The sequence below is a fragment of the Thermobia domestica genome, chromosome 6 (genome assembly GCF_964235325.1).
Source record: "Thermobia domestica chromosome 6, izTheDome1.hap1.1, whole genome shotgun sequence".
Lineage (NCBI taxonomy): Eukaryota > Metazoa > Arthropoda > Insecta > Zygentoma > Lepismatidae > Thermobia > Thermobia domestica.
The window spans coordinates 221,822,305-221,838,724 of record NC_137459.1 but is presented as its reverse complement, the minus strand read 5'-3'; the positions used below and the strand labels follow the sequence as shown (position 1 = coordinate 221,838,724).

The 16,420-nt window shown below is 35.7% G+C and overlaps 2 protein-coding genes across 3 annotated transcripts in view; one reads left to right on the top strand and one right to left on the bottom strand.

The window, feature by feature from the left end:
* The window catches only part of LOC145688422 (protein-lysine N-methyltransferase SMYD4-like), a 405,746-nt gene that overhangs the window by 205,460 nt on the left and 183,866 nt on the right, over window positions 1-16,420 (top strand). The gene's annotated exons all lie outside the window — the stretch shown is intronic.
* On the bottom strand, window positions 9,099-9,701 carry LOC145687464 (uncharacterized). The gene has a single exon (XM_081760916.1). The coding sequence runs from the start codon at window positions 9,699-9,701 to the stop codon at window positions 9,099-9,101; it is 603 nt and encodes a 200-aa protein (XP_081617042.1).

Below are 16,420 nucleotides of genomic sequence, written 5' to 3'. Positions count from 1 at the left end.
TTTCTTTGTTTGACATCAGCTATGTACCCTTGAATTTTTGTACGCATTAATAGCACACCCTGTATTATATGTGTGTGTTTGTGTGTATGTGTGTGTGTGTGTGTGTGTGTTACAGTTTCGGTTTCTAACACCCTTCCTCACATACATTATAAGAAGAATATTCAATTTTTGACATCTTAAATACAATGTGAATACAAGATACGTCCACTTTCTCTGTATGAAACATCAGTTTTAAATTGGTTCTAAATAGTAAGTATTTAATTAGGCATTGCCACTTTCTTCTTGTGCACCTGTGTATAACCTTTTATACTTCTTATAAAAAATTTTAACTGGTAAAAAAATAATGAACTCTTAATTAGGTGTTTGTCACACTTTCTGATCATTGCAATCCACCTGCTAGTATCCATTATCACATTTCATTAACATTGTACACTTATCCTAATATCTCGTGTTAATCCTTTTAATTCTTTCTTTCTATTTTGTCTCTCATCTTTTCACTTAATTCATGTATCACAAGTCCACTAGCCCAATTCTTCGACTTCTCCTTCCCACATTTCTTAATCTACTGAGCTTCTTTCTGCTTTATTCTCTTCTTCCCTTCCTAATCATTTTGTTCCTTCCCAATCTATATCATATTCCATTTCTTTAATTGTTTGCATATTCCCGAGCATTAAGAGGGAGTACTTGTTACAAACACAATAGAAGAAAAAATGGAAAATAAGGTTATAAGAAAATTGCAAAGGAGAAAGTGTTGAAGGCCCTAAAGTTGATATGGGAGAATAGTGTATGTGTGATTGGTGAAAAATTGGTGAGGATAAAAGAGGGGTTAAGCATAATGTTGAGAACAAGTGGGAATACAAAGTAAAAGAAGTAGAACATTTTATAATGTTTTGTAGGTATATAGTTGATTGCCTTGGAATATGGAAAGTAACTAAAAGACAGTTGGAGAAATTTCTTAAAACAATTAAGGAGAAAGAAAAAGGGATTAGGCTAGAAATGGAAGAAGAAGAGAGGAAGATCAACTTCATGGACATGATTGGATTGTGATTCATGTCCGGGACAATTTCCAAAATCACCTCTCCACATACAGAAGGTAGTTCATACTATGTTCGTGTTTGGTACAGGAAATTCATCATGTGTTTCTTTGTAGAGCGGAAGGAATAAAAGCGAATTAATATAGTGCTCAACTGCAGGAAGTCTATCGCACTCTTGTCCACAAGCACCCTGTAATAATTATCACATATGGTATCTGATGTATCAGGACAATGTATGCCCACATGTCGCTCAAAGGACTGTGCAAACTCTCTGTGGTTCACACTATGAAATAATGTACTACACTGTACTGTACAGCCATTTACTGTATTATATCTCGCCTATTACCACCTTTTCAGACGGACAGATTAGCAAGAAATAACTCTTATGACTGGTCGGTGCAACGATCAGTTCGGAAGTTCTTCAAGAATTCCAATATTTGGCTAAACGATGGTAAAAAAAAATGTGTCTGCAGCCGAACACTACTTCTGCTAATTAGCTTCTGTACATTCCATTGTCGTTTGTCCTTTGAAGAAGAACAGTATGCTACTCGGATTCTTAATCCGACTAATTCAATACATAAATATATATTTAGTATATCTAAAAACATTGAATAAATAAATACTACTTGTCATTCTCTACTTCTGTACTGAAGCTACACATGAAATTTTTCTTAACCCTGCTACTACCGGAATTTTTTCATTACACTGAATACCGTTAGGGTCACTGGTGACCCCATGTCATTTATTGAAGAAACACAGCCTTCTTTGTTTAAAAAACATTTAATGGTGCCCACTTTTACATTCTATCGTGTTTGTTATAACATTGTTATTAACTTAGCTTTTCTAGTCACGTAATATGCTTAATGTGTTGATAATTTGATAACATAGTGCGATTATATAAATTAAGTACAGGAATTCCCATAGGGAAACTTAATAATTCGGATGATGATTAGTGCTATAGCTGAATTTTCCAGTCTAATTGCCTATTTTAGACATACAATTCGATTTTAATCGTTGTAACATTTTACACAAAGAATAGCTGAGTGTTGCTTATACACGTATGTTTCGCATCTTTGCATATGCCTTGCATAACATACCGCTCATAGAAATGACAACGACCACGTTTTCGATATTTATTGGCTTCTGAAGATATACACGGGAACTCTGAATGCCGAAGTCTGTTTTGTGTAGTTAGAGACTTAGCTAGTTCAAGAAAACATATTCTTCATCTGTAATTACTTCTGCTGTTCCATTCAGGATTGAGTGAAAACCAAATGATGAAAACGTTGAGAGCACTGAAGCTAATGACGGAGGAGTCAGAGTCCTCAAAATGACACTAATTGTTCATCAATAGTAATGTTGCCCGCTATATATGCGTCCTATAACGTACTTCCACATGCATCAAAAGCGTCTCTAATTGGAAATAATTTGTCCGAACTATGAGTTTTGCCTCGTTGTTGAGTGTCATTGAACCGGAAGTATCGAGATATCTGTGTAAATCTATTTCTTCATATTGATTTGTTGGAAATAGGCCTGTCATCTTCTTTATTCCACAAATGTGTAATACATTCATTGTGTGCTTTTCCGCAAGTATAAGAAGCAATATGAAACACTGAATTTCACCCTTATCAACATATGCCCATTTATATCCATATGTAATAGAGCATTCCTTGTTTGTCCATTTCAAAATAGTTTCAAGAATATTGGGTCTCATAAAGTACTCGAAAGGAGATTGAACCGTATCCACATTCCTGATACTATGATGTGTAAGCCCTGTTTCCAGTCTTGATAATATTGCGAAACGGAGTCTTAGAGATGGAAACTGAGTCCTGAGAAGTCCTTAGTGGATTACTATTCTAGATTTATTGTCCATTCTTCGACTTGAAAAGAAAATGCGGATTCATAAGATAAAAGAAATGGAAAATCAACATTGCAATAACATAAGACGACTAACAGAAATCAGAATCAAAATCAGAACAAGGATAGAAACATGTTTATCATCGTAGTTGATCGTGCTCATTAGGAACAATTTTAGTGGATTATTCAGAAACACAACATTGAATAATGTGCCGCGCTGGCTCGTTCGTAGCATCTTCGTCTCTGTTGCTTGAGATTCCTGGTTCAATCTCAGCTCGCGCCAAGTGTAATTTGTGGTGAATAAACAGTGTGAATGGGTTTTCTTGCGGTTCACCCGTTTTCTCCCACTTTCATCTATCATCCATTTCATTTATTCTCATTATCGTCGTCACCTTTAGCCTAGGTGAAATAATCGTGGACTCTTTTCCAATTCCTTTTCCTACAGTATTGAATAAGGATGGGAAAAGAAATAACGAAAAGGGGAATCATATTATTAAATGAAAGAACAATTCTGAAATGTGTCTTTCATGAAAATTCAGAAAACTAATAGATTAAGACAAGAAACACAGCAGATATTGCAAGGCTACTATTTCAACTAGGAGCTATTTCTCATTATTTTCAGGTCCCCACTGGATCTAGAGGTTAGCACACTTACCTCCGACCCAGGGCCGGGTTCTATTTCTGGTAGGAGTACAGTTGAAGGAAGAAATTGGTTCGGATTCCCCTACACTCAGTACGCCTACGTCTCCTTTAGTCTACATAGCATAAACGAGTGACGTCAAACTCAAAACAAAGCAGATCATTATTTTAGATTTTTATACTACATGATAGTATATCGGACTGTATTTTACCATTTCCATAAAATAATAAAATCAATTGACAACAATGATTGACAAAAATACAAATGCAACAAAAGTAGAAGTCCATTAGAATATACTTACTTGTAAGTGCAGATGTTGAGGTATCATTTTTGCTTCTTTCAAGCATACACTCATCTTCAGAATCTAGATATGAATCTGAATCATATTCATCTATATCATTATAGTCCAAAATTTCATCTATTTCACAATCGTCACTAGATGAAACATCATGACTTGCAGGATCTTCTGGCGAAAAGTCAGAATCAGTGATTTCTTCATGCAATTTTTTTTCTACGTCTTCGCAAGATAGATTTTTTGATGCCATGGTGCTTCTCATATATTCGAAATGAAATGAAATGAAATCTTTAAGTTTTACGTCCCACGGTTATGCCGATTAGGCTAAAGGAGACGGTGATAATGAGAGATGAATGAAATGGTGGAATGAAGAAAGTGGGAGGAAACGGGAGAACCCCGAGAAAACCCACGAGCACGGTGTTTGTCCACCACAAAGTTCACTTGGCGGGGGTCATATATTCGAGAAAACAATTGAAGAGTGACTTGTGTCAAATTTCACTCCGAATAATCAGTGGCATGTATCGGAAAAATACAAAAGTTATTAATAATTGCTGGGGTCCTATATGACCCCAATGGTACTCGGTGCAGAAAGTAGAGAAACTTGCGCTGACATACACACAAAAAAAATCACAATGTACCAAAGTGAAGTTCCAAAGCAAACATGAAAATCCAATGTTTTTCATTTTTTAATGTAATATATTACGCGAGCTACACACTGTTAATCTTAGCTTGGGGTCATATAGGACCCCACGGTTGTAAGGAATTATTCTGTATGAAAGAGTATCGGAAAATACAGTGTAGGTCAAAAGTGTGGAAACACTCTAAAAGTTGAAAAAAGCTTCAAAATGCAACCAAACTAACAACGTAGGTGGGGAATATGGATAAGGGAAATGTTGAGAACACATCACAATGACATCCGCAATTTTCGGGATAATTTTACACAATTGTCTTGGATGGAAACCATCACATGTGATATATTACTTTAATGGCAATTTTTTTGTAGATATTGAATGACAGTGTTACTTTTGGTGTAGCTATATACATTACATTATATACAATAATGACTTCCTTTGCTGTGTCCCAACACAAGAGGTTAGTTACACGACAAAGATTCTCTCTTTTACAGAACGTGTTCAATTTATTCCCCACTCCGGTCGGTTGTCACATGAATTCTGCGTTCCTAGTAAAGCAAAATCATAATGTCAGCATTAAAGCATCCAAGCGTACACAAGTCACGACTTAAGGTGCAAAACATCCCTTTCACCACAAACACGATAGATTTTACATGGTAAACTTCTGTTCCCGAAAACCTAGAAACCTATAAAAAAGTAAGCCTAGATCGATCAAAATTCCCGCAGATCTGTACTGAGGAAATTCAATTTTCCCTCTGTTCTTTATATACACGCTAGCTGCAAGGCGTATAACCTTATACGTTTTACTATTTGGGCTCATATCGTACAGTCTGCAACTTTTCTAGACATTAAGCACTCCGTAAACTTGAAAATACCACTGAACACAGAGAAGGTATTGCCTTTACGGCCTGCCAATACTCGCAAGGGAATTAAACTCTTATTAAAGAAGAAAACAGATTTACGTCTACCGAATGTAGCCGAGCGGGCTGAGGCACTGAGTCTTCGTAAAGAACTTGTGAAACTTGAAAATCGAGGGTTCATAACTCGTTCTCACATGTTTCTAATCAATTTTTAAACAGGAAGATATGATGAAATAATTAGAAGTATAATATTTGTTACACATTAAATTTCAAATTTAATGCTTTGGTATTAAAAGTTGTGTTTGTTGCCCAAATTGTATTTCTTGTGTTACTTTATTTCCGAAACAAATACTTAAAGGAATTCTCGATGCAAAATCTCTACAATAATCAGTGACACTTGGATGGGTGTGAAATTAGACTGAAATAAATGCAAATGAGTATGTAATTGGAAATTTACACACCAAACTAACTTTCTATCTAATAAAATACATTTGTACCGGAAACATGTTTTATAACCAATTAATCATACAATACTTTTGACAATTAAAAATATTTCAGGAAAAGAACGCTCACTGCACTGAAGGCACCTTTATCTTCTATACCATCACGAATATATATATCCATCACTTACTGTAAAACGAACAAACGAACAGTTGTGCTCTTAGCTGTATGAACAATTTCCATACCCTTTCCGTCTTTAGTAAATAATCGTCCGATATCATTTTTTTAAAAAAATATTTGGTAATTTCCTAATGAAAAGAGGTACGAAATTTCCACAAATAAGAAACAATACATCCGTGCTATGGCGTAAGATATGAACGAAAAGTTTGAAACAATCGTTAAAAATATAAAGGGATCATCCGATATCCAGTCATTAACTATCACTTGCTGTCATTTCAGAACGAAGGGGTGTCCGGGTCGTTTACGTTGAGATTTTCAACTTTCACTCACTCTCTCTTGAAGAGAGATAGAGAAAATTTCAGAACTTAAGAAAATTAAGTGGAACATATCAGAGGCAGATTTAGACTTCTGTTGCTTAAGGGCTAGCGGCATCTTGCCGTCCCCTCATTAGTTACTTCGGTGCACCCTCCTCTCCACTCACATCTTCTTGCTCTCTCAGTAATAATATCCTTACCTTTTCTTTATCTTTCACTTGCGCAAATACGACATAAAGATGAAGAATGGTGTACCGTCTTCTGGCACACCGTGGCTGAATTTTGTCAATTGGATACAGAATACAGAATACTCACACAGGTACGAAACCTAAGAAGTTAACAACAAAACAACTTTTGCGGGAAGATATACGGTTTGAAACTAAGGTAGTAGTACTATACACGGAATTTGATATTAGAACATAATAATAATAATAATAATAATAATAATAATAATAATAATAATAATAATAATAATAATAATAATAATAATAATAATAATAATAGTAATAATAAAACATAATGAACTATGAAGGCAACGTTTTCTCAGTAATACTGCGCTTACTCAAGACATATTTCTCAAAGACTTTCGTTCCATCTATATTTCATCTTCTTTGAATTGAATATCAAAAATACCTATGATCATAAAGAAAACATGTAACAAAGATTTCTTTCCTTTTCTACCAAAGTAATATCTTTGATGTGTCAAGATAATATGTTTTCTTTTAAATGCTGCAAGAAAAAAATGTGCAATCAGAAATGTTGTTGGACTTGATTAGAATTGCTTTAATGTGGTAAATTCGATTTTTGGACAAAGTCTCTCCCGAACTGCACTCTCCTGCCTTTATCTTTACACGATTAAGAATAAATCTAAACTTCGTAATAGTTAAGCGTACAGGACGCCTAGAGAACAAGTTCACTATATCGAACACCCTGCAATTTATTTTGAAACAGAATTGTCACAGGTCGGAATATGTATTGTATACCATACCACTTTATTTTTGTTCAAAGTATTACAAGGACATGGCTACCTTTCTGTATGCGAAGCATTTTCCTACTGCTAAAGCAAATAAGTTTAACTTTAATTAATCCGAATTACACAAGTAATTATCGTGTGTTTTTAAATAACTACAGTATTGCAAATTCTTGGTAACGAAAGATCAAATAAATAGCGATTTTTTTGTAAAGTGTGACTGATTCATTGTGATCTTATCAATTGTTAAAATCACTGAAGGAAGCGAGCTATATTCAATTCTAGAGAACCTCTTTACATTGAAGACACCCTTGTACTGAATCTCCTAAGCCCTAACACAATAAACATCAATAAGGCATTTAATATTAGAAATAGCATTCTTTGTTAGAGCTTTAAACATTAAGTACAAGAAAAAAGTGATTGGCACTTTAAGGATTTTTTAAAATATAGATGACTACATCTTTCATCTTTTTAAATATATTCTCTTGATTTTTTCTCTAAATATACATTAATGCATATTGATTACGGAGAACTTGTACTTTTTACGTATTTCAAAAGCAGAAAATGTTTATAGAGCTTACAGTGAACACAAGTATAAAACTATAGTAATTGGCACTGAAAATACAGTAATTGGCACTTATTCCTATAGTGATTGGTACTGTTAGTAATCCACAACTCAAATGATTTTTATTTATGAAGGACAACATAGTTTTACATTATGTGCCGAAATATAATACTATCAGGTTACTCTTTGACCAATAATTAGAAGAAATAACTTAAAATTGTTAATAACGTTTTACAAACAATAACATTTAAATTCAGCAAAATGACCTATGTTTTTTAAACCTCAATCTTAGGGGAGAGTCGGGTAGTATCGTCATAGATAGCTTCGTTATAATTATTTGATAAGTGTTAGGCGGAATATAAATTGGTAATACATTTCTGAAATCTTTACTCCTTGCTGAACAATTACATTATACCACGAACTTACAACATACAATAACTGAGTAATAATGTACATTTTTCTGAAACACTAAATTTGCACTACATGAAACATTGGAGGCCTATATCGGACACCATGACACACTCTCATCTTCATGAGAACTTCACCTTACTTACATGTTTTACGTTACTTACACGCATCACACTTGTAAAATAAAGAATCTCCTCCAAGATCGGCACAATAGCTAAAGTTGCACTGAATCCAGTCTTCCTGGAAATTTTCTCCACAGACCAAACATACAGTATTTTCTTCATTTTTAGGATTTGAAAACAATGATGTATTTGTCGACGAAAAAGACTCACCATTTTCCATTTCAGGTTTTTCTTTTAAGTGTGCTTTTCTCGCCGAGGTTATACCACTTTTAGCAGTTGCAGCCATGCATCTCCTTTCTTCTAGTGTGTTTTTATAGGGACTTGAAGTGAGAATTTTACTATGTTTTCCACGTCGTTTCCTCACGTTCAATATTTCTTTTTTGTCACCTGGAAGTAGAGATATTTCTTCCAGAAAAGTTCTAGAGATTTGACGAGATGTACTAGGCCCAGACGTTGAAGGGATGTCTGAGATATCTACATCGGCCTGTGTTGCTTCAGCATGATGATGTCTTGGCCGTGTGCTGGCGGATTGGGATTGGCGTGGATGATCATTTTCTGCTTCTGTCATATCACGATCAAAATCCAAGTCTGTGAAAATGTTTCTATTCAATGGATATATCCCTGTACAGGCAAATGCTGACTGAGCTAATTCCATTCTACAAACTCTAACCAGCGCTGTTCTGACTAATCCGGCAATGTCTGTTAGGGTTATTTTAAAGTTCTTGTACTTTCTCATCCAATCAGAGCACGCTTCGTTGTATGCATTCTTGAATTGTTTCATTATTTAATATCCAATGGTTGCAGTTTGTGTGTTGTGTGTAGACTAAGGATGTGAATATGATTGGAACGAGCAAATAACAAAACTTCCAAATCTTTGTGACTAGTATGACCATCAACTATCAATAATACAGGTTTCTCTTGACAGGGATGCACTCGTTCAACAAAAGAATGGAGCCATTTCAGAAAACCAACTTTTGTAATCCAACCAGTTGACTGTGCTTCAAAGACACTGCCTTCTGGAGCATCTTTTGTCAGCTCTTTGTCAATTCTCGCTCTCGGAAAAACGAAGAGTGGTGGTGGAAAAATGTCACCTTCGGCGTTGATACTCAGAAGGACAGTGACATTCTGTCCCCGTTCACCGGATACCAATTTTCCAATTTGCTTCTTTTCTTTCACAGCCATTACTTTCTGTTGATTTACATGCACTACGGATAACCCAGTTTCATCACGGTTAAAAATTCTTGAAGGAGGGAATGAAAACTTATCCATCAATTCGGTGAGTTTAGAGAAAAATCTCCCGACTTCTTCTTGATTAAAACCAACAGCTCTTTGTAAACTTGTAGATTCTGCAGTTCTCAGACTCAAATCAGAATGCCTTCGCATGAAGTCATAATAAAAAATCTTTACCTGCCATACCTTTTTGTTTGTTGAAACGACGATTAATCCTCAAGTGTCCTGCAAATTGATAAGCAAGTTTAAGAAATTCCCTTCTGGTTAATGGCATCAGCTGGTTATCCAGGGTTTTTACATGATAATGTAACTGCTGATCCTCTTCTGGTGTAAACGTATTTCGAAATAACCCCATCATAGGCTTGAGATTAAATTCTGTCCCTGAATTCACAGTCTTTACTCTATCACAAAACGTACTTCTTGGAATTTGAAAACGTACACTTGCTTCTCTGATGCTCATTTGTCCACTTTTGACGACATCTATGGCTAACTTCATATTCTCTTCCGTCCATTTTCCTCTTGTTTTCCCCATGTTTAGCTGAAAAATAATAAAACAGCATAAGCATTGACGCCAAAATTCTCTCATCGGTGTGTCCGGTACTGGCCGCCAATGCCTTGTCCGATACTACCCGACTGACATAGACCAAGAAAATATCTTGCCAAGTCAAATAAAGTAAAATTACCCGAACATTACTTCATGTATGATCTGTCAGGAAAGTAAATGTACACCTATTTTTCGAGTCTGGCATTCCTGCGCTCCATCCGTGGAGAGTATGAGAATTAAATCAATCAAATGTTTACTGAGGGGCAAAAAGAAAAGCTTAATCTGAATAAGACATTGCAGAGGGGTACAAGCTGTGAATACGAATAGTGCATTGTGTAAATAAAGGACGACACCGAAAGAGAAAGCCAGAAACAGCTGTTAAACTTACAAAAAAAGAGTAAAAATTGTCGAAGTGGGAACATAAAACACAAATACAACAAATACGCCGACAACTAAACGGTCACCATGCCATGATCTTGGTATAGTGGTTAAGGTGCTGGCTTACAAATGCAAAGGACGCAAGTTCGAATCTTAAGCGAGGTCATTTTAAAAATTTTTGTTAATAATACATACAACTCATGAGAGATAGTAAAAGAGGTCGTATTTAGTTTTTCGTAGCAATTATTATTGGTAATGTTTAGTACTGATAATACTTTTTGTCTTTGCGTATTGCTTTTGTTCTTGTCTTCATTTCGAAAGAGAAGAATATCCGAACAAATGCCACCAAAATTCCTCATATTTTGAATGTAAACGCCATTTGCAATTAGTGAAGAATAAAAATTGAACGTTCCGATGTAGCTGCAAAAATAAAAAGAAAAAACATGGAAGTGGACCATACTCATGGTTATTAAAAATACAATTTCTACATGCCTTACACCTCCCGACCACGTTTCTACGTTAGCAAGTAAGAGGTTTGTGTTTAGGTTAGGTTGGTCAATACGTTTTGCAAAGGGGCCCGGTTTAGCTCTGACGCACCACAGGTGCGAGAAGGGAGAAAAACACTTTTTCTCTCTCCCTCTGTGTGTCTACTTATCTATCTATTTGTATATATATAACGCTATTTGTGAATGCCATAACCACCCTAATTTTCAGCGGATTGAGACGAAACTTGGCAGAAACATTAATTGTTGAAATATCTTGATGAGTTCGTTAACCAGAATAATCAGATGAAAATGTTCAAAATGGTGGCCCTTCAAACTCTTAAAAAGTTCCAAGGGAACCAAATTTCGCCCATAAATAGGTATTCAGAAAGTTTGAATAAATTTTCCTCTTTTACTGAAATATTTGTGTGCAGAAACTTATTGAAATATTGGACCCGATTAATCGCCTAAAGAAGGTTCACGCCCTTTCGCTACGGTCAGTTTTTTTTTTTTTTTTGCAGGAGGGGGTTATCTTCCTATTGGAACAAGATGATTGTTACTGATGATATGAAATTACACATTGAAAGTGAAGTAACTTGTGTAACGTGTTATTTGAAAGAATAATATAATAAATGTGCATTCCTCTAACACAGAGAACTGTAAATCATGTATTTCGAGTTCTGGAGCCTGAATGGCGAGGAGTGTTATTTGATTTGCTTTTTAGTAACACATTGCATTGCAAATAAAGGTAGGCAACATTAGTGGTAAGTAAAACAACAATGATAATAATAATAATAATAATAATAATAGGTGTTGTTTGTGGCAAGGCAATATCTTCCTCAGTTCTTCTTCAAACGTAATGATTGTAACGCCATATCTCACTTACAAACAAAATATTAGCAATTTATATCGAGAGAACGGGAAACTGTAGAGCGATGGGACCAACGTTGGACAGTATGCACTCATAGTACTCAGAAAAGTAAGCGATTTCAATGCAAAATGAACGAAGAGTCATTGTCATGAGTACTCATGGGGCCACGGCAGAGCCCTCTTTAGGCAAAATGTCGATAGCTTATATCGATAAAACAGGAGGTGATACTGGGATGGGACCAACGTTGGACACCGTGGACCCATAAGGCGCATCGAAAAAATTAGGGGGGCGGGCGCCAGCCAGCCTTACTTATTTCCACATAATAATATAAAATTATATTGTCGAAATACACACACGAGTTAGCTACTAATATTTCATATTATTATTATTATTATTATTATTATTATTATTATTATTATTATTATTATTATTATTATTATTATTATTATTATTATTATCATCTACAGCGTCTTTTCATTACGTGAGCATGTTTGACATGAAACCAAAGAGAAAATCCATCCTGTAGCGAAAAGAAACAATACTTTCTCTCAAATGGATAAAATATCAACCCGAGATTGATTCGAACTCGCATGGACGGCGCGAAAAGCCAGTGCTTTGTCCACTATTTTTTTAACTGACTTACCGAACGCGTTTCAGTAACTTACTTATTGCTAATTTTACTTGCTTCACTCGTTTAACTTGCTTTTTCTAATAACTTATAACGACAGGGACACGAACACAGAAACATCGAGAACAGTTAAAAATGATAGATGCTCTCCCGCCGATAATCGAACCCGAGACTCCATACACCCAAGGCTCACGTGCTAGCCTCTAGACCTTTTTTTTTTAAAGATCAACCGATCATACCTCAGTTTCCTGAGCAACCCGGGTTTCCCCGTATACAAGGCCTCTTCGACCTTTACCATATTCGACAGGGACACGAACACATACATATCCAGGACAGTTAAAATTCCGACCTTGCTCTTCAGATGGATTCGAACCCCCAGTGGATTGCGCCTCATGATCCGAAGCCGAACGCCCGAGACCACTCGGCTATTGCCACCGGCTACCAGCGGCGATGGCAACGCTCACTTCCTGTGTCGTTAGGCATTACGACCACTGTATTGCCAGCTATCACTTCTGTGGGTTGTATACTATGATCACATGTTTCTTCTTTGCTGGAAGAGTAAAACCTACATTATATGTAATACATGAGGTATTTAGACCTACATGCTCTTCATATAATGTAATAAAAGGGTCATGGTGTCGGATTTTAATACATGACGTATTGCAGTATACAACATGCTTTGCATTACTTGTTTGTTTGTAGACAGCTACTAGCTTAGTGTTCTGAAAGGTTGTGTATAAACTAGGGATAGCCCGTTCCGGAATTATTAGTTTTCGGACTCCCGAAAGTAAAGCCGGACAAATTCCGGAATTCGGAAAATTCCAATTTTGTAATAATTTCGGAATTCGGAAAAATCCGGAATTTAGAAATTTCTGATTTCGTTAACATTCCGGAATTCGGAAAATCCGGATTTTTTCGAAAGTGGGAGTTTTTCTCAATTCCGGAATTTTCTAAATTCCGGATTCTTTCCTAGTTCCGAAATTCTTCTGAATTCCGGAGTATAACTGAATTCCATAATTTTGCGAAATCCGGAAAGTGAAAGTTCCGCTTCCGAAAAATGAATTTATTTTGGTTAATATGAATCGTGGCGGAAATAAGTCTTTGACCAGGTAATGGCGACTGCTTTGAAAGAAATGGGGAGTATGAGAATTCAATCTGTCATATTTGTAGTTTCGTGTGGAGAAAGAACGAACTTGTGAACCAGTGGTTTAAGAAAAACTCAAGTTATTAATATAAACTTTGCCGACTTCATAAAAGAAATACGAAAGACATTTTGAATCGAAAAATATAACATACAAGTTTGCAAGCGGAGACAAAGAAACCTAACGTAACCAGACTAAAGACGGATCGTTTACCGCGTAGCGATCGCGGTTCAGTGGTCAAGGTGCTTCTGCGAATGCACGTTGCAATTTTTTTTCTTACTTTAGAATTTTTGATGGCGATTGATCAGCGATAACATACGTTTTATTATATTCAGATATTTGAATACTCGGATGTTTCAATACTTGAACTATCAAATCTTCAGGAATAATAATAGTAATAATAATAATTATTATTATCTCGTAGAAGATTAAAAGCTAGAAGCTAAATTATCGCTCAGGTCATACCATTACAAGGAGAAACGTGACATTTGGAAAGAATATTTCGGTTTGGTTTAATGTTGCTCACGAGAAGAGGAGTTTCTCATCTCGTTTCTAAAACAAATGAAATAACATGAGAATTAACATTTTACATTCGAGACGGGTCAGGGCTAAATCAAAATTTTCGTCTCTCTTTGGAGATGAGAATCGAGACGAGACGAAAAGTATCGTAAACATTTCCCGTCTTGTCTCGATTCTCGAAATAGTGTATGTCCATTCTGTAGTTGAATTGAATTTTGGCTCGACTTGTGCTCATCCCTATTCGTGTTTGTATTTTATGTTTCCACTTCAACAATGTCTACTCTTTTTTCTCCTTTTACCTGCTGTTTCTGGATTTCTCTTTCGGTGTCGTCCTTTATTTACACCGTGCACTATTCTTATTCCCAGCTTGTGACCCGCTTCAATGTCTTATTCAGTTTAGGCTTTTCTTCTTGCATTGACTTCACATGTGATTGATTTAATTCTCACTTTCCGCGCACGACCGATGAAAACGTTTATTATTATTATTATTATTATTATTATTATTATTATTATTATTATTATTATACTATTGAACTTGCACGGCGAAATTACTGTATAATACGATATCATTTCTGTAATTTTACTCCATTGTATGTTATTTAGTTTATTAATGGGCACTAAATTGTCTCCAGATCAACGAATAAATTAACTACGGCATGCACTTTGGTGGAAATATCATTGCAATAAGATTATTGGTTCGTTCCAAACATGTTCATGTAATGATATTTCCACCAAAGTGCATGCCGTAGTTAATTTATTCGTTGATCTGGAGACAATTTAGTACCCATTAATTAATTAAATAACATACAATGGAATAAAAATACTGAAATGATATCGTATTATACAGTAATTTCGCCGTGCAAGTTCAATAGTATAATAATAATAATAATAATAATAATAATAATAATAATAATAATAATAATAATAATAAAACATTTTCATCGGTCGTGCGCGAAAAGTGAGAATTAAATCAATCACATGTCAAGTCAATGTAAGGAGAAAAGCCTAAACTGAATAAGACATTGAAGGGGGTCACAAGCTGGGAATAAGAATAGTGCATGGTGTTAATAAAGGACGACACCGACAGAGAAATCCAGAAACAATAGGTAAACGAAGAAAAAAAGAGTAGAAATTGTTGAAGTGGAAACAAAATACAAATACGAATAGGGATGAGCAGGAGTCGAGCCAAAATTCGACTCGACTCGAGTTCAATCCGAGTCGAGTCAAAGGTATTTTTCTTGTAGTACTTAAAATTATACTGTAGTTCTTAAAACTAAGGCTGAGACCTGCACGGTCGATTTCTTGAGCCCAAGCAGAAGACCAACTCGGGTAGTGATATCAACCGGCTCGGCTCGTATCAACTGAGCGAAGTTGTTGTATTACTATACATCTGCTTCCGCCCCTGTCAAATCTGGTCGATCTCGTTGACGCGACATATTTGCTTTTTTATACCCCTTTCTTCGTTTACTGAACAAAACAGTAACTACTCTGAAATATACTACTGCGCATGCCTCGTAGATAAATATTTCTGATGCCAATAGTTTCCGTTTTGTCCAAGGAAAGTTCTTTTTCTTATTCCCAGCATGACCCTTTTATTACATTATATGAAGAGCATGTAGGTCTAAATACCTCATGTATTACATATAATGTAGGTTTTACTCTTGCAGCAGAGAAGAAACATGTGATCATAGTATACAACCCACAGAAGTGATAGCTGGCAAGACAGTGGTCGTAATCCCTAACGACACAGGGAGAGAGTGGTGCCCTTCCCGCTGGTCTAGTCGCTGGCACGTGCGCCTTTGGTGTATGGAGTTCCGGGTTCGATTCCCGGTGGGAGAGCATCTATGATTTTTAGCTGTTCTCGATGTTTCTGTGTTCGTGTCTCTGTCGTTATAAGTTATTAGAAAAAGCAAGTTAAACGAGTGAAGCAAGTAAAATTAGCAATAAGTAAGTTACTGAAACACGTTCAGTGAGTCAGTTAAAAAAAATTGGACAAAGCACTGGCTTTTCGCGCCGTCCATGCGAGTTCGAATTAATCTCGGCTTGATTTTTTATCCATTTGAGAGAAAATATTGCTTCTTTACGCTACAGGTAGTCCACTCTTTTCGTATTTTTCGCTGTCGTTCACAGTTAAAGTAACTGACTATTATTCTTTCTGCGAATGATGGATCTTTTCTTTGGTTTCATGTCAAACACGCACACGTAATGAAAAGACGCTGTCGATAATAATAATAATAATAATATGAAATATTAGTAGCTAACTCGTGTGTGTATTTCGACAACATAATTTTATATTATTATGTGGAAA